The sequence below is a fragment of the Corvus moneduloides genome, chromosome 1, assembly GCF_009650955.1.
Source record: "Corvus moneduloides isolate bCorMon1 chromosome 1, bCorMon1.pri, whole genome shotgun sequence".
NCBI lineage: Eukaryota > Metazoa > Chordata > Aves > Passeriformes > Corvidae > Corvus > Corvus moneduloides.
The window spans coordinates 132029739-132054271 of NC_045476.1; the positions used below are offsets into that span (position 1 = coordinate 132029739).

Genomic DNA, 24533 nt, shown 5'->3' on the forward strand with positions numbered 1-24533 from the left:
ACTATGTCTAACAATTAAACAATCTACCTCTTCTTTACCTTCATGTATTATCTTCTAGTTGGTGCATAGTTAGTATCATTTTCAGGTAGATCAGAGTGCGACCTACTATCAGAAATCTCTTCTTTGTACCTTTGAATCATGATCAAGACCCCTTTTACTCTTCTGGAAAAGGGGTATTGAATTTCTTTACTCTCTTTCTGTACTGAAGGTTTTCTAGACTGAATCACTCTGATAGCTCTCACCTGAACAATATTCAGTATTTTCAACCTGGTTTTTGTACAGGAGATGCCAGAAATGGATTCATGATTATAGCATGGATTTCACACGTTCTCTGTCTACAAAGAGGCAATACCTCTAACCTTTTTCCTACATGATAGCCTTTGAATTATGGGTCAGAGGAATTTTTCACCTGCCTAGCTGCTGTATTTCCCTGAGAACTAATGTTCATCTGGTTAACTGACATTAATATCTAAGCTGTTTTCAGTGTTTTACACTACTGAATTATGTAGGAAGCACAGAGCTTTAGTTAAGAAGTTCAACTCCTTTTGACTACCCAAGGATAAGGGATTTCACCAGAGATCCCACTGTGGGATTTAACATGGATATATGAATGAAGGGGAACTGGTAGGAGTCAACCTAAGTAGCTTCCACTATCCTGAAAAGTGTAGGAATGTAGTGTTGGAAGAGTAAACAATTATTTTGTTTTCCTGAGGAAGATAATCGTGCTACATCATTTCCCGAGTATGCTTTTGGTAATAAAACATAAAGGGAAAGTCAGTTTCATAGGCCTTGTACAGTGATCTCTTTTTCTTTTTTTCTTTTTCTTTTTCTTTTTCTTTTTCTTTTTTTTCTTTTTCTTTTTTTCTTTTTCTTTTTTTTTTTTCTTTTTCTTTTTCTTTTTCTTTTTCTTTTTATTTTTATCTTTTTATTTTTATTTATTTTTGTTTTTATTTATTTTTATTTTTATTTTTGTTTTTATTTTTTTTTTGTTTTTCTTTTTCTTTTTCTTTTTTTTCTTTTTCTTTTTCTTTTTCTTTTTCTTTTTCTTTTTCTTTTTCTTTTTCTTTTTCTTTTTCTTTTTTTTCTTTTTCTTTTTCTTTTTCTTTTTCTTTTTCTTTTTCTTTTTCTTTTTTTTTTTCTTTTTCTTTTTCTTTTTCTTTTTTCTTTTTTTCTTCTTTTTCTTCTTCTTCTTCTTCTTCTTCTTCTTCTTCTTCTTCTTCTTCTTCTTCTTCTCTTCTCCCTTTTTCATTCTGTTTCCTTTTTTCTTTTTTTTTTTTCCTTTTCAGCTTCCTTTTTCTTTTGCTTCCCTAGTATGATAGCAACTATAAACTGACTTTACCTTCTCAAGTTTGGCTTTGTCTTAAGTTGGCTTTCCTTCCTGGCTTCAGAGAAAGCCTGGTTTTGTTCCTTTCCTTGAAAAGTCATTAAGAATTTAAGAATTTGGCTCAGTAGAAGTGCCCCAGCTTCAGGCCCAGAAAGATATTGTTCTCTTGCCATTTCACAGAGCACTGTTCACTGCAGGTGGTCTAATGCACTCTCATATCCTTTACATTTCCTCTGAAATGTCGCAGGTCTCTGCCTATACCGCTGCTTCATCATTGCAAACCATTCTCCTCCGGGCACTAAACCCCCCCTATTTTACCTTCTAAAGTTAATGATACTTATCTTTTCACTAGAAGAACATGCTAACCCTTTATCACTCTCTTTCTCTTAATATCTCTATCCCTTAATATTACTGCATGCCACTATGAGCTCTTCTTTTTTTCTGAAATGAAGTAAATGTCAACCATTTTAAAGGAAAAAAACTCCAAAACACTTCCCTTCTACAAATGAAAAGAGCTCTAATGCATTTAAAAATAGTATTTTGGAATGAGAGGATATTGTATCATGATATGATTAATTAAAGTTTTAGCATTCGGCAATGCACACTGGCAATAATGAGAAATAAAAATGTATAATTTACGTGCAGGGTAGTGGTCCCTATGGTCAAGGAATTTCTCAAGAGCATCTGCGATTACTGCTGTGATTTTTTCTTAAATATGCTGTTAACCAGTGAAAATAAAATTATATGGAATTTAACATTGTTCATTTTTTTCTCTCATTATGTCCAGATCGCAATCTCCAGTCCTGGTGCTAGCACTGATATAAATGTTAAGAAAATTGCTAGTGTTAGTGATGTCTGTGAATCTATGAAGCAACAACTTTTGGTCCTGGTGGAATGGGCTAAATATATTCCAGGCTTCTGTGAACTACCACTCGATGACCAGGTATAAGAGGAAAACAAAGAGAAAACTCTAATTAATGCTGTGTTACTCCTGTGATATTTCAATGTCATGATGAAGCACTCATTCCTTTTTGTCTGAACAAATAGAGCGGGGTACTAGACCCACCCTTTACTAGACCACCATTTTTTTTTTAAAGTTTTGAAATAACACCACCACCACCACAGAAAAGACATTAACAAAAAGAAGCAGCAAAGCAGCGTGTCTTTAAGTGTTTTGTTCTTTCTCTAGTGTTTTGGAAACAGAACTTTTTTGTGACCTTAAAAAGTATTTATTTCGTGTTCACTTTTCATTATAATATGGTTTAAGACAGCATGTTATTTAATTTGAAGTGGGTCTTCTCTACTTGCAAAAACCAAAAGTGAATAGCATCTCAAAAAAATTCCAAGCATACCGATATCAATCCATAGCAAATAATCTTTCATACAATCCAATGTACTGAAATTATACTGTATATAATAAATGAGAGGGGAAAAAGCATCAAATCTTGAAAATTCATGAGTGTTTTTATGACAGAGGTCTGATCTATCATCACATCTGTAATATATCCTAATATATCACTGGCTTTCAGAGTATCAGTATCTCCATATTGTGGTGAGCAGTTCTCTGACAAGCAGCCTCAGCAGGAGGTTAATTCATTGCTTGGAATCTCTTGATTCCACACAAAAATCTGATTAATCTTGAAAATCACTCTGTGAACTGGAATTGTGTAAATCCTTCTTTTTGTTTCTTCTGTCTCTCAGTTTTTAACAAAATCCTGCAAGTGCTAGATCATCCTTGGTTTTGAACTGAGTCTTTCTCTCTTATATCCTTCTTCAGGAATATCATGTTTAAGGCCACAGGACACCCCCCCAAAACAGGAGTTTGGTGATGTCTTTGCAGACACACAGAGCACATACATGCACAAGCTCAACATACTCAAATAAGTTAAAACTCTGCTCATGTGAAAGAGAATTTCAAATGCATTGGCTACACAAGGGCAACAAAAGCAAGCAAAAGATATTGTGGCTTTTATTGTTATGATGGCATGAAGGAAAAGAGAACGTATCAAATGTCCTTAAAATGTTTTTGTCTGCATTTAAAAAAATAAAATATCAGCTCAGAATGATAAGCTGAAAACACTCCTGCGGTGCTTGAAGAGTACATATTGGAAAATACTCTGAAACCTTAAGTACCTTAGTAAAGTAGGGGCAAAGACGTTGAGAAATGAAACAAATGCCACTTTTTCATTTGTGATAACGGGTTTCTAAGGGGCATTGTGCATTCAGTTATAAAATAAGCCATCTGATTTTGAAAAAACGATTCCTGATCTGGGAACCAGCCTGATTTACAAACCACAGAGGAGGCCAGAGCAGCTAAGGTAACTCTACTGAGAACCCGATATGTCTTAACAGATAAGTGTTACCCAGATGCTGTGTACCTTTATATCTCTCCTCAAGTGATTGTCTTGGATTAGAATGACTTGTCAAGAGATGAGTTCCTTGAGGAAATAAAGGCTGTTGCTGAGATTTCAAGCAGACATTAAAACCAGAGGAAAGTAAATAGGTGACAAAGAGTAAACTAATAAGTGCCTTCGCAGTACAAATTTGGATTCCTCTTTGTGGACAATAGTGGCTCTTTTAGCATATCTGGCTTTGTTGGGAAAAAGCTCTTTGAAATGCTGCATAAATTTTTGGTTCAAGAGAAAAAGCAGTGATGGAACCAAATTTACTGTAACAGTTCATTCCAGCCCACTGGAGTCTTTAATGTCATCTTAGAAAGCCAGAGAAAACTTTGTCAAGGGAATACGCACTAGGAAATAAATGGAGGTAGTGTATTTATTGAAAAGTATTTTGCAGAGCCTGATACTTAAAATCTAGACAGAATGCTAGAAGTGACAGAGGGTGACAGTTTAATTAGAGAGTGCTATTTTTATCATGTTAAGATTTTTACATTCACTTTACATTTTACATTGGAATCTTAACAGTCTTAAACATGTACCAAACACACAGTAATATGTATCCTCTTTTTTTATGCTCCTATTGAAACTTACTGCTTTATCATCTAACGAGTCTGCTGGTTTTTTGTGAGGTTGCCCTGCTAAGAGCACATGCTGGGGAGCACCTGTTGCTTGGAGCAGCAAAACGATCCATGGCATATAAGGACATTTTACTTTTAGGTAAATATTGGTTTTGTTTTACTTACTCATGATGATGTTATAGTACATTAGCAACGATGTAATCACTTAAGTGGGACAACTGTTCTGCCACAATCAAAGCAATGCATTCTGTGAATGCTAAATAGCTATTAATGACATAATGTCACGTGCCTGTTCTAGCAAAAGCAGGTGGATGGTTTAATGTGAGTTAATACAGCTAAAGGTCTATTGGATACCAGAAACCACAATTTAAGGGAGTTCCTGGCAATTGCCTCCTTACATTATTGTCCTTTCTACACCTTTGTCCCATAAAACAATGGAACGAAACAATACCAACCACAAAAACACCATAAAAACCCCTTTGCTTAGGAAAGGAACAGCCAGCATGTTGCCCATGTAGTACTTTCAGTCTTCATGAAAACCATCTATCTGGAGCTTTCTCAGGAGTCCTTCTGACTCTACTGCCTAAAATATTAAATAGCCTGTTCCCTGCAACTCACTTTCCCAAGAGCCCTCTCACAGGTGCCTCGACAGTTGCCACAGGGCCACCACATAAACATCATTCATGCTGTCCCTGCTGTGTGACAGATGGGTGCATCCATGGCACAGTGCCGAGGCACACCTGCAGGAGCATATTCTTGGTCAGCTGAAACAGCTCCTGTGCTGGGTTATATAAAGGGAGCATGGCTGTCAGGGAAGAGGATGTTGTCACGTCATGGAAGCATGTCTTCTAGTTCATGCAATGGGAAGTCCCAGTTGCAAGATTAGATGTGAGCCTGTGTGGAGGGTGATGTGATGAGGCATTTGTTAGCCTTGTTTGACACAATACTCTGCCACTCTGAAGTGTACTCTGACAAAAAGAGTTTCATTAGACATGTTCAGCACTGGGGCTGTTTTGCGAGGAAGTCTGTAGGTCGTTGTGCCGATTTGGACAAATTTGGAGGAAAATGTCCTCTGATAGAAGGCAGGTCACAACCGGCCCTCCCCCACCAGGTTCAGGAAAAAAAAGAAACTTTCCTTGAAGGAAAGTGAAAGAGATAAAAAACTATTTATTTAACAAACACACAAGGAAAGCATAATAATGCTAAATAATAAAACCTCTCCTTGTGGATAGAAACCTGGGAAGATTTCAGAGTCCTTCTGTAGGTGTGGTCTCTCTCCTCCTCCTTGGAGCTGGGCCGGTGTGGGCCCACCTCCAGGGCCTCGGTGGAAAATTCTCCTGATGTGTTCTGATGTTGAAACAGTCCAGAAGAGAAGAAGGGGAAAAACTGAAGTCCCAGGAAAACAAAGTTCACCTCTCCATCTCCTTCCGGAGAAAAGGAGCCGAAAACTGGCTGAAAAGCAAGAAGGGTGCTTCCTCCGCTCTTGCTGCTGCAGAAGCAGAGGAGTGTGCGTCTGTGTCCTTGAATAACTGTTTTGAAAAGTTCACTCAGTTTTTTCTCTCCCCCCTCTCAGGCTCAGTTTAAAGGCACAGAGAGGCACAGAGTTAATTTCCGGGCATAGTGCAGCGATAGGGGATACACATCATAAAGACACCCCAAGACAGTCGTCTTGGACAGGGTTTTTGGTGTGAGGCAAGACTATATGGGATATGGACTCAGACTTGTCTCTTCACTGGTAGTGTGGTACAAGGACGTTTTCTACTACTTATTCTCCTTCCTCTTTGGGCCTGCCTTTTCATAGCCCTAAATCAGCTTGAATTTATTTTTACACATATTAAAACATTAACAGGACAAGAAGGGCTTGGTCTGAAGGTATTTCTCTCACCAGCACCTTTCAAGATAAAAGCTATACAAATGGCTTTCTTAAGGTAGCTATTTCCCTACATACAGTTTCACTAACAAAATTAACAGAAACAAACCAAAAAAAATTGCAGTTTCATTGCAATTAATAATAAGGTAATAAGAAAAATAATGATAACATAATAGTAAGAAAATTATATTTAGTATCACCAGCATCAGCATATATACCAAAAAAAGAAACAATTTGAGGCTTCACAGCTTGTTTATGATACTTGGAGGCAGGTATCTGTAAAGTTTATGAGTAATTTTGACATGGATCTCTTGTGATATAATTATCAGTTTTTCTTTCAAAAACTGCATGGTGGCTTCTGAAAGCTTCGTGATATTCCTATTGTTCTCCAGAAGGTGAATTAAGATGCCATAGTGGAGACCTCCAAAATGGATATTTAAAAAAAAACCCAAAAAACAAAAGCCGCAGGTAAAATTAATTCTTGACTGAAAATTTTACAATGCTAATTTTATTAGGAACAACAGAAACATCCATTAGAAAAAGAAGCATTTCCAGTATCTCCTCTTGTCTATTGACAAATCCTTGTCATTCAGCTTGGGATATATTATTTTAATTAGGGAAGAAAACATTTTAAGATCAATTCATTAGTATATTTATCTGTTATTTAAACATAAAGGTCTACTTCCTTCATACTTGTACATTCAAATACAAACTTTGGTCCTGTGGACTAATCAGTAACTCCACATGTTGGCATACTTTGATGTATAGATTATTTACAGGGTGACAGCTATAATTTGCACATATACTCTGTTTACAAGGAAAAGTTGTGTGTGATGCAAGGGAGAGTCATTACTTAAAAAAATTATTAACTTGATTAAGCAATATGAAATGTACTTTTGAAAATTGCCTTCAACTAATACATTACATCAAAATGTTTCTATTAATTCACATGTTGGTATTCTTTCTTTCTAAGGCAACAATTACATAATTCATCGCAACAGCACTGAAGTAGAGATCTGTCGAGTGGCAAATCGGATTCTGGATGAATTAGTTCGTCCCTTCCAGGAAATTCAGATAGATGACAATGAATATGCTTGCTTGAAAGCAATTGTGTTTTTTGATCCAGGTATTTTTGCAAAAATATCTCTCAATTATTTTACATGTGATTGTATTGAAAGTAATTTTTGTGAATGTAGCATCTGTTCATGTTATCTAGCTGAATGGAAAAGAATAAAATGAAAAACAGTAAGATGCTCCTCCCAAATCGTGATATGCCTTGACTTTCAGTTTTTGCCATTTTTTAAGATGCAAAAGGCTTGAGTAATCCATTGAAGATTAAGAATATGCGATTCCAAGTCCAGATCAGTTTAGAGGATTATATTAATGACCGTCAGTACGACTCCAGAGGAAGATTTGGAGAACTTCTTCTTCTACTGCCTACACTCCAAAGTATCACTTGGCAAATGATTGAGCAGATACAATTGGTTAAGCTATTTGGGATTGTTAAAATTGACAGTTTGCTTCAGGAAATGTTGCTGGGAGGTAGGCTAACAATTTGTTAAATTTACCGTCTTATGTTGAATTTAGCATGTTGAGATGTTGAGGGAATCCTGATCTAAGCTACCACTCTGACTCGCTGTCTGAGCTTTGGGTTGTGTAACTGTTAGCTAAAGTCTTCTTGTCTTGGCAGTTCCTCTTGTTAACTTAGTTCTACAATGACAGATTGTGCTATGTATTTCTCAGTAACTGCTGGGTTGTCCTACAATTCCCTAGGCAGATTAAAGAATCCTTACAAATATTTCATGAAATGCACTGTAATTGCAGTCAAAACAGTGAAAATAAACGCAGTGCTTAATATGCTTGAAGTCTGGTTAAATTGTTTAATGAATACCCAGAGGCAATTATTCAAATTGCCAATCAAAATATTTACTCTGTGGAAATGTAATTACTGAAGTATAAGTCACTGGCAACAGCATGCTCTTTTGAATTGATATATGCTCATGTTATTTTTGCAGGTACCTCTAATGATGCCAGTCATCTGCATCATCCAATGCATCCTCACTTAGCCCAAGATCCATTAACTGGCCAAACTGTCCTCATAAGTTCAATGTCTGCGCCTGTACATACAGAACAGATAAGTAAGTAATTGCAAGTTAGCCTTCTGTCATAACATTTCACTGTTTAATTTTAAAATATTAATTAGAATGGTGGCCTGTCAGTGTTCATAGAGCTATTTCATCATCATTCTTAAATTAAAATAATTGTGCATTAAAAATGTATGTATATAAAGGGTGTTAAGTAAGAGACTTTGACTTGAATTTAATTAAATTTTAAAAATTCAGCATCATTATGATATATCATTGTTTTTACATGCACAATCTTTAATAAACTAAAAATTCTGATAATTAAAATATCCTGTTTCCCTAGCATGTCAAATACAACAGGACTCCCTTTCAGTGCAGTAGTGTGTATATGCAGAGTACACCAGTCTATAAAAAGATGTAACTCTTTCTATGTTCTTTTTCAGCAACTCCAGAAACTCCATTACCTTCCCCTCCACAAGGCTCTGGGCAAGAATACAAAATGTCTGCAAATCAAGCTTCAGTCATTGCACAGCAATCTATTTTGAAACAAAAACCATTGTGATAATATTTCTGTCTCTGTCTTATCCCTTCCTTCCTTCCTTCCTTCCTTCCTTCCTTCCTTCCTTTCTTCCTTCCTTCCTTCCTTCCTTCCTTCCTTCCTTCCTTCCTTCCTTCCTTCCTTCCTTCCTTCCTTCCTTCCGAATTCCTTCCTTCCTTCCTTCCCTTCTCCCCTTCCTTTTCATGCACTAGATAGATTGGTAGAACACTTGCACATTTAAATCTCAGGTTGATAAAGGAAATTATTTTCTCAGCAGCCACTACTGTGGGTGTTCCTTAAAACACCTTATGATTTGGAAAGTAATGCTGTTCTGACTGCTACATGCAAACTGTAACTATGGATGCTGCAGTCTGACAAATATGTATAGAGGTTGATATTATTTTTAGATCTTATTACTGCACAGATTCATGTTTTTATTTCCTGTTTTAGTTGTTGTCTTAATATTATTGTTTTAAGTGTGTATATAATTTTCATCGTAATGGAACTGTTTAGTGCTTGTTTAGCTGTGAATTGTAGACTTGGAAAAGTGGGTTAATCAGGCAAAAGCCGAGATTCCACTAAGAGTAGAACAGTACGCTGCCAAAAAGCACACAAATTGAAAAAAAAAAAAGGAAAACATACTTAATGGAAAGAAAAACCCAACTATATTAAAAAATCCTGTTTTGAAAGTATATATACAATAAGGTCTCTATATAGTCGATTGGCCAGTGCTGAAGCATTTATATTGATAAATAGTTAGAACAAGGACTGGTAGGCTTTTTGGTTAGGACTAACTAGTACTACTTCACCAAAAAATTCCTGGGCACGCTTTGGGAATTAGGCAAGTCTAGGGAAACTTTTCACCAGGTTCTTTGGGTACAGCCCCTCTCTTTAGGGGTACAGAGAGTATCACAGAACCATAGGATATCCTGAGTTGGAAGGGGCCCACAAGGATCATCAAGTCTGACTCCTGGCCTTGCACAGCACCATCCCCAAGAGTCACACCATGTGCCTGAAAGGGTTGTCCAAATGCTTCTTGAACTCTGTCAGGCTTTTTTGTGACCTCTTCCCTGGAGAACCTGTTCCAGTGCCCAACCACGCTCCAGGTGAAGAACCTTTTCCTAATATCCAGCCTAAACCTCCCCTAACACAGCTTCAGGCCATGCCCTTGGTTCCTGTCACTGGACACCACAGAGATCAGTGCCTACCCCTCCTCTTGCCCTTATGAGGAAGCTGTAGACTGCAATGAGGTCTAACTAGGACCATGCCATTTGACCTCAGGGCTGGAGTATACTTTGTGATGTTTGGTTTACTGTAAGAGTAGCCATTGTGTTTATTTGTCTAACTGGCTGGTAAATGCATGTTTCAGCAATCACTAATATTCACCTACAGAGAAGTTGTAATTGATATAGTAGCTCTGTGTTTGGAGAGGTATGACTTACTAATTGCAGTGGCAAATGTGCCTGAATTCAGCTCCAAGTGTTCCTGGTTTGAGCCATTGTATTTCAAGAGAAGATAGCCAGAAGACAGCACACCAAATACTCATCCTCTCAATTTTTAAGAGTTTTCAGAAGCATGGGATGACTTGATTTTCTGTGATGAACCCCTTTCTCCACCTCTTCCGCCCCTCCCAGTCTGCGGGGGTGCAACATTGACTAACTTTTATCTCTGGAGTCCGTAACAACCCATCTGGATTTGAACCCTCTGTGAATTTGCACAAAGTGAACCTTGTGACACATGCTCACTTGGAGCATTTATACTACTCAGTTACAATTTGTGAAAGTAATCTTTTATGATATATGAAATGATATGTTGTTCATACAATACTAACATCATAAGAAAATCACCACTTTGCACATTTTATTTATTCCAGACAGCAATGATTTTTTCTTAGTACTTTAAAGTAGACTTTCTTCCCAGAAGATAGGTAAGAGAGAAACAGACAGAAAAGAGATAATAAAATATTGAAGTTTGCTGAACTATTGCAAAGAGAAAACATAGTGGAGTCAGAAATTCTTCAAGGTAAGATGTGGATCATCCTGAACCACACACCTTCATTGATCACAGCATCCAGAGATGGTGCAGTTACTCCTTTGGCTTGTAAAAGTTATTCAAACAATCTGGAATGATTCTTCAAATACATTTTTGTAGGCAGGAAATACAACACAGTAAATGCTGAGCTGACCTGAGCATTCAAAAGGCTTTAATAAGAATGCACCTATCACCAGGTAGACAATGTGTTTCTTTTTTATTTTAAAGTAGTTGCTTTTGTAAAGTCTGTGTACAGTAGCTATTAATGTTTGCCTTTTGCTTTTTAGATTATTTTTCTTTTTGCTGTTTACTGTTTGTTTTTTATTAATGCATTGCTCTTTTTACAAGTTCCTTTTAGTATGAGTTTTTATGACAGAATAATGTACTGAAGTTCTGCCATTAACTTTAAGGGTATCTGGACTGTGCTATTTTTACAAGGTGGCCACCAATGCTCTACAGTGATACACAAAGGTAAAACAAATGTGAGAGATACTGAGCAGCTCAAAAGAAAAGTTTACTGATTAGGCTCACTTTTGTGTACTTGTCATAGAAAGAGTGTTGGACTCTAGGTGGATCTGCATGAATTAATTGGGTCAGATAAATGAAGTCAGTTGCATAAACATAAACATGGCAGTATTGGTCTGACTAAAAAACATATAACCGGAAATAAAGATTAGTCCCCAAGCTGGCCACCCTTGCCTTATATAAGAGATGTGCATAATAGTTTAGTTTATTTTTCACAATGAACTTTAGATATCAAGTGTACAATAAAATGTTTTCACACACTGCCAAAATGTACTGGAGGAAAAATATACTTTAGTATTTTATCTGACAAAAAGCTGTTGTCTATTTTGTATGATATATTACATTTTTGAATAAGATTTCCACTGTAAAATTACCACTGTAATTTATTGGGAAAAGCTGATTTATTTTATAAATGTAACATTATTTTTGTAAACTTAATTATGAAAAATCAGAAATGATTAGTGCTGTTAAATATTAAATTATAATGAGATGTAACTTTATATGTTTGAATTCTGATACCAAGTTTTTGTATTGAGCATTTGGAATTGGAATGGTAGCTGGAAATATTTCAAATGGACTGTTTTTCATCAAAGCTCAATAAAGAAAAATGAATGATCCAAATGACACATTTGCCTTTTAGTATTTTTTTTTCATATTTACATAAACAATGAGAATATTTTATAATGCTTACACTATGGATAAGTATGTAACTAACATGCTTTCATCTCTACAGTGTTCACAGCATCACAGAATGGCTGAGGTTGGAAGGGACCTCTGGAGGTCATCTAATCCAACCGCCTCTGCTCAAGCGGGATATTGAAATCATATGAAAGAATATGATAGCAACATTTTAGTTGATTCTGCTGTAACATGGCAAAGTATTACATAGTTATGGTCTTCAGTTTTTACTTCTGACTCAGACAAGGACTGAAGCATATGCTTAATTCCATCTGTGTTTAAAATGAACCATATGTTCAACAGCCTGTTTTTTTCTGGTCAGGGATAACTTAAGAAATCACTGCCTTTCCTCCAGCACATTGTTATTTAGACAAATTTAGGTGCAACTTGTTCATAAAGATGTTGAAAACTTTAGAAAAACTCTTTACAAAATTTTTTTTAGATAACCAGTATCTCCTCAGCCTTGGAAATTTTGTTCAGTTGTATAGAGATGGGGTTAGGGATATATATATATATATATATTTTTTTTTTTGGTGGTGGTGGTGGTGGTAGTAATAATACAGTGATTTGGATTTGGGCTGCTTACTTTTGCTCAAATGGGCTCTACTCTGGAGTGCACAACTACAGGGAAAAGCTGCCATGGGAGGAAGAGGGGACTCCATTTTGAATGCTGGAGATCATCTGGTCTCTCTGAGGAACTTGAGTCAATGGATGTTTATTCTACTTGCAGAAAACCTCTGCTTGTGATGCTGAGTGGGGTGTAGGAGGTTTATGATTTTAGGGGACTGAAGAGGTTTTTTTTCAGCCTACAGTGAAGAAAATATGGAAACTCCCTTACAACTTCAATGCTGTGAAGTGCTGACAGACCCTTCTTCAAGGATTTCCATAAATCAGCCTTACAAGTAGCTTCAACAGGTAAATCAGGATTGTGTGTTTTACAGAGACAGATGGATGAACTAGCCTTCAGTTCTAATCATTATCAAGAATTCCACCCAACTAAAAAATTCTGAAAGTGAGCAAAGATATTTACTGAGCTCCAGGAATATTCTGTGACAGAAAATTTAGCATTCACAGAATGTAAAAAAATTTGTTATAATTCTTTGTTATATTCATATACTTGAAAGTTCTGGTTTTACCTCAAGGATGTCTGTCAGTCTGTGATGGACTAACATTTTTTATGTCTTTCAACAGACTATTACTAGTTGTGCACCACCAACATTTGTATTACTTATGCTAAAGTACATAGTAAAGAAATACCTAGATCCACATTTCAATAAGTCCTTCAAAAATCTTCTGTATTGGTTTGCAATTAATTTTTACATTTTTCATATTGGCCGTGATTAGCTTTAGCTAAAGCATTAGCTTACTTCTTTCCCTTTATTCTCCCTAAGAATAATCAAGAACTGGAAAAAAAGTATTTATTCCCAAATTTAGTTTTATGACGTTAGCAATATAATTGCACTTCCCTTTCTTCTATTGTTTTTCTAATATGGAGATAGAGGAGATGGTTGTCATCAAGGCTGATATCAATCACTGATTTCTTCTGGTTCCTTATTTTCTTGTGGCAAATCCAAGTATTTTCATTAATTGAATAGTCTATGTGTAAATAAAAAGCCCTCTATGAAGCCAAAAGCTAAATTTGGTTGCAGAGAGGATTAAAGGTACTCAATTGCAGGAATATATTTTCAAAAAATTATTTCATAAAAATTAAAATGCATACCTGATTTCTAAAAAAAACCAGAAATATTTCTATTAAAGGGTAAGAAACTTGAAGACATAGTCAAATACAAAGATTTTTATGTAATGACAGTGAAAGAGAACTTCCATCTTGTATCACCAGCTATAATAATTTCCTTTTGAACACCAGCATAACTAAATAGTTTCTAAACAGGATGGGCAAAATCTCATCAAGACAAATGGCTAAAAATGTTCTTATGACAATGATCTCTATTCTTTAATATTGTGGTGGAGCTATGATTGCTACTGACATTATCTGGTAGTTCATCTGAATCCAGTGTCAGTCAAAGATGCCACATCAACACTAGATTTACTGGTGCTGCTGAGAGGGTTGCCACCTCCTCACAAACAAGGCCTGATGTGACATCTTCTCCAAGTCACCTTGTGGCGGGACACCCTTGCACCAGCACAGATCTCTTAATTACCCAGTGCTTTTGGGCCTGACACCACTTCTTCCTTTTGGAAGGGTGAATCTCACTGATGTCTAATGTGATGAGGTAAACAGCAGCAAGTGTTGAAGATTTTACTTTAGCTAGTCTGATCAAGAGGTAGTTTCAGCTAAAGCTTAGCACTCTCCTCTGAGACTAAAGAAGAAAGCCTAGAAATCCACAGTTTTAAAATGTCTTTGGTTTTGATCTGAATAGCACTGGCTGGTCCCTTTGAGTCTTAATGGAGCAAGAGTTGAACAGTTGAGTGTCTCGTGTCTGATTAGGCTCAGTGACATTTTGCGGTTTGGCCTCCTACGTAGCCTCCTTTGCCAGTTTGTTGGCAGGTTGACCAAACAGACAACAGTTGCTGTTTCAGTTTTAGAATACTGAAGGTCTTCAAGGAAGCATAATCATAAAGATTGTGCAGGGAGATTTGTCTCTGGGAGTGAAATCACCTGAACAAGTTAGAGGAGTTAGTGATGGGTTAGAAAAATACAGAGTACATAATAAGGTGTACTTCAGTGTTTCAAGGGACTTCAGTGAAAGGAGGAAGGAAAGAAGACATGCAAAAATTGGCATGTGCTGTTGATTCCATGAAGAGATTAAGAAAACCTCTTCACTGGAGGTATAACATTAGACAGCTTTGCTCAATATAGTTTGGTTTGTGGTTCAGTATATCACCTGTAGATTGCAAACTTCATACTCAGCTGGAGCAGCTGAGTTATTTACAGTTTTTATTAAGCAGTTGATGAAATGTATCCCAGCATCTTAACATGCCCTCAAGTTCCCACTGGCAGCTTGTTGGGTCTTCACAGGGCTGATCTACAGGGAGGTCTGGCCACATTCTGCATCATTGCTCTGGGACCCTTCCTCTCAGTATTATGTAAATACATTCCTTATCAAAGGGCAGTAATGCCATGGGAGTGAAACAATACCCTTCATGTAGCCCATGGCAGTGCTTACTGTCACCAATCCCCTTTTATCATCACACCTTGTTGCATGTGACACAGGTGAACAGGCCAGTTGTATCACCTGCTATGTCATGCTCTGTTTCATGCTTCTCACAAGGCCAACTGAGACAAGATAAAAATTTGGTCAGGTTTTTAGTTGCATTCGGAGTCAACATTTCACTTTGATACAACTTTGGAGAAAAAAACAAAGTGTTGAATCTGGTGATATTCTCATCTGTCACTTTCACATCAGCTGCCCAATATGCTTGTGTCACCTATTAGAATGGCCCCTACTTCTTGTCTTGTTCAAATAAAGCGATTAAATAGGTTGGGTTACAACTGCTCTCTAGCTAAAATTATGACAAATTCACAGAACACAGTTTTGAGATCATACTGAACTGTCTTTTTTTAGTCTATGCATTTTGCTGCTTAAATGAAATGGTGAGGCTTATGTTACGTTTTGATCAGCAAGCAGTTTTTTTCTCCCCTGTTTTTTTGACCTCCTCACAATTGAATGGATTTTCATGAATATGACTGCCCAACAAAGCATCCTGTTTTTCAGATGCCTCCCTTTTGTAATTCAAATAATGTAAGCATATGAACATAGATTTTGAATTAAGAGGCAAAGGCAATCTCACCAAAAGAGTTTATTCAATATATTTCCAACATCATCTGTTTCAAGATATAATTAAGATTACTGTGGACCAAGTCTAATTTACTGTGGTTTCCAAAAAGTGGAGCAGATAGCAATTGTAATAGAGGACAAGAATTTTCCATATAAAATTTTTCATTGTCATATTAGATTTTTAATGAGCATTAGTCTTGATCAGAAATGTAATAAAATGGAACAATACTCTAAAATATGCAGACAGATGTACTATAAAATAACAAGGTTTACATATTTAATTTATATTCTGTGAAGTACACTTTTCTTTTGCAACATGAACATTAATATCCATTTTTTATCTCAACACCAAAATCACAATTTAACTGTAGCATGATCTGTCCTCTATTTTAATGTGGGCTTTTTTGCAGGTTGATTAAAATTGCATTGTGTGATTAAAAACATAGAGGCAGATATTCCATCCCTGTGACACTGTGCCTCTTCAGAGATTGACAGCCTGAGGTGCTGCTCATTAACCAACAAATAATTTGAAAATGAAAAGAGGGATGGAGTCCTTCTGGAGGGCAGTAGAGGAATCCCCATTTCCCTGTTCATGAGGAAGGTACTGTTGGAGCTTTCAGCTTTTGATGTGTAGAAGGAGACACCTACTTAAGGAGAAATTTTCACTTTGAAGATAGGGGTAATAGTGGGAAAAAGAAGTATAGTGCTCTAAGTCTCAAAGGTACCCAGTTAGGATAGATTCAAGAAGGCTTGAAGAGCACAGAAGGGCAGTTAGTCAAGGAACTAACACGGTGCTATTGCCTTTTGCAATGCCTCAGCTTCTGGAGGTATGTCAATATGTGAAAGGGATCTTTCTTTAGTCATGGTCAAAGCAAGCTTGAAGGCACCATGGATAACAGAGAACCTCCTCAAACAATGAAACTTACATGCAGAAAAATAAGGTGCAATATTATTTTGATTTGGAAATAATTCAGTTTATTGATTTTTTATACACGTCAATCTTTCTGGTATTTTGAGTGCTCTTTTCAGATTTTAAATGCTTGGAATTGACTGTGATATGTCAGATGTCATCTTAGTGTTCTGCTTGCTAAGGGGATGTGGGGGCAGTGAATGAAGACATAAAAAGGTCAATAAAAAGCCAAAGCTGTGGAAACTCTCCAATCCAAAGAATATACCTTCTCCAGCACAATAAACAGACTCATGGAACCTACTTCAACTAAAGCATGTGAACAGAACCATTTCCTCAAATTACTGTCTTCAACCCTAATAATATTGTTTGCTGGTGATAAAGGTTCTTTAGTGCAATAACTATTAATTGCATTGCCCTGTCCTCCCTCTCACGTGAATCTTATCTTTCTCACAGTAAGAGTACTTATTTATTTACAGTTTAATTTATATTGAATCCTGTGCCTGAGAATCCTTGAACCCATCAAGCTTACAACACTTGTGTTGTCACACTGCCAGCCCCATTTCATGTGAACTCAGGCTGTTTCCTGAAACAATCCCCTCACCTATTAGAATATCTAGAAAAGGAAAGACAAAACAGCAGCAGATTTAGAAGGATGCAGAGCATCCTGTCATTTCTATTACTCACTGCTGCTGAATTCACTCCCTACTCTGTATGACCTCTGCACATGTTAGCGACTGCACGGTAGTTCCTCACGTCACAGGGAGACATATGGTGACACAAAGGTCTACGTGCCGCCACTTATTTTCTCTGTGAAAGCCACATCTGGATTGTTATGGGGAGTGTTTAGAAGGATGCAAACAACACAGTTATTTCATCCCGTTCTTTTGTATAAAAACCACAAATGTCTGAGTCATCCTTTGGCTCTTTGCACGTCATTTCATTCATAAATACTGATGTTGACATATTAGTAAAAATGTAACACTTAAACCTCAGCTGATGCCTCTCACTTTCTCTATCACGCACCTTATTAAAATAGTTTTCAGCTGTGTTTATCTTCTAAAACTACTTGATTTCATTGCAAGGTAGTTTAAGATTTTAGTCTAACTTTGTGATGTGATTGTGGGAGAATAATGAGGTATACCAGCATTTCTGTAAATGAGGCATCATTGCAGTCAGAGTGTATGCTACAATGCTTTAAAGTGGCTCATCTCCGAAGTTCTGTAATGTGGGTGCACTGTGTATTACAGGTTAATCCCCAGTACAAACAAACCAGTTCACCAATTTAAAGCTCATTATTTCCTGTCACTTTGTTTTAAACTACAACCGCTGCAGGGCCAAAGCTGTGCCCGTTGTCTGCTGTCATTTGCTTTATATATGGAGACACTGAGAGTTATTTGTTGACCTTTGAAGTAAAATGTCGAGTTCCTTTAATATTCTTTCATTTCAGATGATGAGGAATACCACTGAGAGTGCTTGGTCAGTCCCACGTGACACATGTCCTCCCTGGTAATGAGGCTAAGTGGCACAGGTGACCCCTAATGCTAGGGAGCAGCGGAGTGCCTGCTCCAGCATGTCTGTAGGGCTACATCACCCTGTGACTGGAAGGGAGTTACTTTTTGCTTCTTTTTCTGTGGAATAAAGGTAGCTCAGCCTCCACTAAAGATGCTGCTACATTGGAATGATTATTATCCATGCGCTGGGCATTTCGTTTCTTTATATGAAAAATATTACAGTGCATTTTTGTGACATAATACAAAGCATTATAGTATTATTGAAAGGAAAATTTTACTAAAGGCCATAGCAAGCCTACCTTACAGTTTGGTCACACTTTTTTGAATGAGTAAGCCAACTTGAGGAAAGATAATAGGGATCCTAGAAATTAAGAGTATTTGGGTATCATTTGCTATTATAACCTAGTGTATAAAAGTACCTGCCTTCAGAACATAAGGTAGAGCTCTTCAGGCTAGGATATTTAAGATAGAATCCAAACAACCTTTAGCACTCTGACCTGATCTAACAGAGCACTTGAGCAAAACTTGACTTAGAGTCATGGCTGACTTCACTGGAGCTGCTGGTAGGCTTAAAGGCGAGCACACTGTGACGTGCTGTACCACATAGAGATAGACAGTGTGCCACTGCGTGCCACCCTGTGGAACAGAAAGCACTGCAGTGCTGCAGCCCATCATACAAATTATTGCTGCTTCAGCCACAGCTGTAAAAAGACCCCACCTACTTTCAGCAGAATGGATGTTTTCTCCCATCTACAGGAAATAATGTAAGAAGACAAGTTTAGTCTGAGATAAGGGTCCTCTATGAATCACAAAGGCTCTCTCAAATCCTCTTTATTTTGAATATAAGATTAAACACAGATGGAAAGTTGTGATTTTAATCCTTGGACATTGGTTTTGAAGGAAACATGCAGCTCTTTCCATCCACACCTAGGGGTGCTGGTCAAGACCTGGATGAACATGAGCCAGCAGTGTGCCCAGGTGGCCAAGATGGCCGGTGGCATCCTGGCATGTATCAGAAATAGTGTGGCCAGCAGGACCAGGGCAGCGAACATCCCCATGCACTTAGTACTGATGAGGCCACACCTCAAGTCCTGTGTTTAGTTTTGGGCGCCTCACTACAAGAAAGGCGTTGAGGTGCTGGACCATGTCCAGAGAAGGGCAATGGAGCTGGTGAAGGGTCTGGAAAATAAGTCTTAGGAGTGGCTGAAGGAGCTGGGATTGTTAAGCCGGGACAAGAGAAGAAAGTTGTGGTGAGGTAGGGGTTGGCCTCTTCACCAGGCAACTAATGATATGACAAGGGTAATGGCCTCAAGGTGCTCAAGGTGAGGTTCAGGTTGGAAATTAGGAAAAATTTCTTCACTGAAAGAGTGGTTAAGTACTGGAACATGGTTCCCACGTAAGTGGGCACTTTGCTGTATGATTTAGTGAGCATGGTGGTGTTTGGTCAAAGGCTGGACTTAATGATTTTGGGGGTCTTTTCCTACCTTAATGAGTCTGTGATTCTATGATTTGTGTGAGAAGTACTGTTGGGACTGAATGTTCAGCCACCAGCTGGGTAGAAAGTTTTGTCCAATCAAAGCTGTGCCCACAAATAGTTGCACTCACATTTTTGCAGCAAGGTTGGAGGCTGAAGGGACTATGAGAGCCTGCACTTTGTTCTAACACCTTTTCACACAGCCTTCCTCAAAATGGATCTAGTGATGGGAACTTTGGGCTATAAATAACTCATGAATCTAAACTTTGGCACCGATCTTCAAAGATATTTAGTCACCTAACTACCACAGAAATCAATGGAAGCTGGTTACCTAAATAGTAATTAAGTGTGCATGTATCTCTGAGGATATGTGCCTCTGATCTCAAAATCTGCCAGTCCAGCTCATTACAAGCTGTACATTTACTTTAAAAAAAATATGAGTTATGAATTAAGGATAAGATTAATTAATAGTGGCATTAACTGTAGCAAAGCAAAGAGACTGATTGCCTTGACAGAGAAACTAGAAAGGATAATGGATTTAATGGCATGTGTTCTAATGGAAAAAAATAACCTATTACATGAGTCTGTCATATCTGAAAAAAATGTGGCCACCATTTACGGTACATATAGGGACAAAAAGGTTTATATACTAGCAGTATATAAATCACTGAAAAGAATAAGTTGAGATCTTTACAGTAGCAGTGATATATTTTCCCTTGTGGAAGCCTTTGCCCAATTTTGTATCTACAGAATCTCTCTCTAAGACAAAGGACTGACATATCTCAAACATCCAGTTCTGGGGAAGGATGCATCCTGAATGGAGACACTCAGCCTCTTTGAGCAAACCCCTGTTGAGGAACAAGCATGAAACCTTCCTTTACTGCTGGGTAACTCAGGGATCTCATAATTTATCTTACTAGACTGCCATGGTTATCATTAAAAGTATGTCTCCAATATGGTAAAGACAGAGAACCCAAATCAAGAATGAGAATTTGACAGGTGGCCAGTGAGCTAGGAAGTTAAACATTCCTAGTGCAGATATCTCTCCTGTGGGAATTCACATGTGTGCTAACCACTGAGCTGGCTACTAAAATGCAGAACAGGTGGTTTCCTTCTTCTTCATCCCTTTTCCCTTTTTTGGGTCTCCTTGAGGAAATTTGTTCAAGTTCAGAGCCGTTGAGGCTAAGACATTTCTGGCTGTCTATACAAGTAAAAATTTAGGAGCTTTTTCACAGGACCATGGTGTTAGATGGAGAAGAATTTGGAGGATGGCAGTTAGCACTACAGCTCCTCTTTGGTCATAGAATCATATCATGGTTTGGGCTGGAAGGGACCTTTGAAGGTCTTCTGGTCCAGTAATGAGCAGGGACAACTTCCACTAGATCGGGTTGCCCAGAGCCCCATCCAACGTGTCCGTGATTATTTCCTGTGATGAGTCATCTACAGCCTCTCTCAGGAACCTGTCCCAGTGTCTCACCATCCTCACTGTAAAAAAGTTTTTCCTTATATCTAGTCTGATGTTGGAGAACAGGCAAAAAACAGCCTATAGATATCCCACTCCAAAACTTGATGATGCTGAACAATCACTGCTCAGCAATTTCTACATGCTGCAGGATGATACTGTGGCCTCTGAACCACCTCTGGGCTCTCACTGTCAAGCCAGCTGTCATCAGCTGACAAGATACCTGTGTCAGTACAACATCATCTCAAAGATATAATGCACTGATATGACTAAACTACTTTTAGAACCACGTTTGCATTTTCAGGTATGTCTGTGCTAATTTGGCATTCTTCACATATGCTGCACTGTGCAGCACAGGCACGTACTTATGTTGGATTCCTTTGTAGACCTTGTCTTCAGTGCTATCTTAGGAGCATTCTTTGTCACTTCCCCAAGTCTGATTTCTTAATTATCCTATGCATGCAGAAATGGTGACAGAAATAAGTAAATTCTAAAAATAAATATAATTGAATATGACATAACTGCTACATGAATCTAGAGTCAAGCTGATAGAGAATGAAATGTGATGACAGCAATAATTTTAACTGGAAATAGTGTGGTGAAATTTGTGAGACTTAAGCATGTATGGGGTTTCATCATGCTTAGAAGTAAGTACATGCCTAAGTCTGATGGCTATGAATGTTCTCAGCTTGCTGTTATTGTCCCAATTCTGCAAGTTCAAAAGTTGCAATAAAAATAGTAAAATAATAGGAAAAAAAATGGTTTGCAATTATAGTAAAATGAACGATCTTGGTTTCATGTTCCCATGGCTTTTGATTTAAGGTGTTGGATAGTGAAGAAGTGGCTAAGGAGCAAAATGCTGATAGTGCCAGGTGATGATTAAGGGCATGGTTCAATCTGGGGATGGAGGGTGGGAATGCACAACAAGAACAGTTACCTAAGTCCTCCCCTTGTCCTGGGCTGCTGAGTGGGGACCAGCCCTCAGGCAAAGGTTAGAGAAGCCCTGAGACAGCTTTGCTAAACAGACAGATCCCTCTGCAAGTGCAAGATTACTCCCAAAAGAATGCTATTGACTGTTCTGTTCATTTTGGTTTTAAATGATTCATGCACTAATTGAGCTTCTACTACTTACCAGCTGAAATATCATTTGACCTGCCTTTTAGGGAACTCAGTCTTGTTCCAGTGTCCTGACAATTGTCACTGTGTAATTGACCACCACCACCAAAAAACAAACAAGTGCCTGCAGAGCAAATTCTGCTGATTGAATTTGCTAGGCGAGTGTGATTGGAGAAATATAGCGCTGCAGCTTATTTTTTCAAGAAATAAAACTACAAAATACTTCAAGGCACTGAAGTCAATGGGCAGAAACCAGAACCTAGCACAAACTGGGAAAAATATTCTCCAGTCATTTGCTTGTTCTGATGCCCTAGTTCATGCTAGTAATAGAAAAAATTGCAGAAAACTGTATATGATCTTCTTCATAACTATCTACTAAACTCCATATACTTAAAAGGTGAGGTAACAAAGGAATAGGAAGGTGATTTAAAGGATCTCTGCCAGAATCACTCCAACAAATATTCAGCTGACTGGTGCTACTGTATTTCCAGTAAGTATATACTGAATGAAATAACATCTTTTTGTGCCCACCGTCAAGATGTTTGGCACAGATCCTTTTCTTTCCAGGACTTATCATTTCCCACAGTGTAGATTTGTATTGGTCTCCCACATGGTAATAAAATGTAGTACAACTAAACTAGCCTTTAAAATGTCAGAGTGCGGGGAGATGGCAGATGTCATCTAGTGATTGTCCAGAAGTACTAAGGGCACAATTGCTGAAATAAATAGACAGAAATGAGTAACCAAAAAAGCATTTTCATGATGTTCTGACACCTTTCCCTGTTCTTTCTTCAGAAAGGAAGGTCAATTTTTAGCCTTGAGAGGAAAGACTTATTGGATATATGAAACCCTATTCAAAATTTGACATTAAGCTTCATGAGCACTGAGAAATTTTGGATTTAGCTTTGAATAGGATGAGGCTTTCTCTGGGGGTTTTTTGGTTGGTTGGGGTTTTTTTGCATGTTTCATTATTTGTATAATTCTTCTATTTAGTGTATAAGCAGGAGTCAGGGCACTGATATTATGTATAGGAGGCTAAATTGCTCGTCAGAAAACTGAAGGAGCAAGTGCTCAGTGGAAGGAGAGCACTTCTGTGATTCTATCACTTGTTGCAATTATAAATGCCTCAGGAGAGGGTATTGTCTGGAGCCAGTTTGTCTCCAGGGCTGATACACTGGCAAACCAAGACCACCTCAGTACCAATATCTTACTGTGATCCCCTAAGCCTTACAGGCTTGTACATATTCTCTGTGAATGGGAAACATTTTTATTTCTAGCCAGACCTTCAAAGTACCATGAAAAAGGACTAGATGTGTGCAATAATGTATTTGGCCTCACGCATTCTGCCAACTTCAGTATGAACTTCTGCATGAGCCTATGGGTTTTGATGTGAGACTGAGCTCCAGAGGAAGTATATCTGACCCTCCAGGTGTTTATAGGACCTGGACATGCCTTGGGGAACAGCACAGGCCAGACTGTTTATTCCTCCTCTGGAGGATAGAGGTCAGGGAATCATCTGGCCACACATGGTAAATGACTGCACAACCCTAGTTTGCATGTGTTGCTCAGAGAGGTGGTCAAGGCAAAATAAAATTTACATTACCTGCAAGATAGACACATTGAGGTCAATCAGCTTAACACATTGACAGTAGGATACTTGAACTATACCATGATAATCTGTTGTTCTTTGTATTAGGTCTTACACGACTGACAAAGAGACAATATATGTTTTTCTTCTGAATAAACTGTATAAAATTATATTGAGACTTACAAGTATATTAATCTTACCAGGCACAGTAAAGGGAAAAAAAAACCCACAGAAATTAAATGAGCAATTTTGAACCAGTTCAATGGTCCCTTCATTTTATTATAAGTCACATCACTTTCATAAAAGAAAATCACATCTTGAAGAACTGACTCAGTAGAACACCCACCTAATTGTGTGTTTCAAAAAGATTTAAACCTGGGATTGAGCGATCTGATGAATCAAAGCTTTATATACCAGAGCTCTCCTGAGCATGCTAACAAAACATTGGAAAAGGAATGTAGAAATATATTTGGTCACCCAAAAAACTTTTTAATCTATTAAGTAAGTCAAAAGTTATAAGAGTGAAGGTAATAAACAGGTTTGGTTTCTTTTTTTTTCTCAGTAAAAGGCAAAAAAAGATAAATGCAAAAGAACAAGTAAATTTTAGTACAGTCGAAAGGATGAGTAAGAAAACAGCTCTCATGTTTCTTGGTGATATGAAAATGGGAGCAGAGGAGAGGAAGAAACCTGCATTTATTATCTTTG

General features: G+C 37.6%; 1 protein-coding gene across 2 annotated transcripts in view; it reads left to right on the forward strand.

Moving 5' to 3' along the window:
* The window catches only part of HNF4G (hepatocyte nuclear factor 4 gamma), a 36655-nt gene extending 27793 nt beyond the window's left edge, over positions 1-8862 (forward strand). The window contains exons 5-10 of one of the 2 annotated variants that reach the window (XM_032127867.1): positions 2112-2267; positions 4353-4440; positions 7145-7297; positions 7477-7713; positions 8187-8309; positions 8699-8862. In XM_032127867.1, the coding sequence (XP_031983758.1) occupies positions 2112-2267; positions 4353-4440; positions 7145-7297; positions 7477-7713; positions 8187-8309; positions 8699-8817 (876 nt within the window). In that variant the 3' untranslated portion in view covers positions 8818-8862. The remainder of the gene's footprint in view (positions 1-2111; positions 2268-4352; positions 4441-7144; positions 7298-7476; positions 7714-8186; positions 8310-8698) is intronic. The other variant, XM_032127875.1, reaches the window with a different exon arrangement.
* The last annotated feature ends 15671 nt before the right edge of the window (positions 8863-24533 follow it).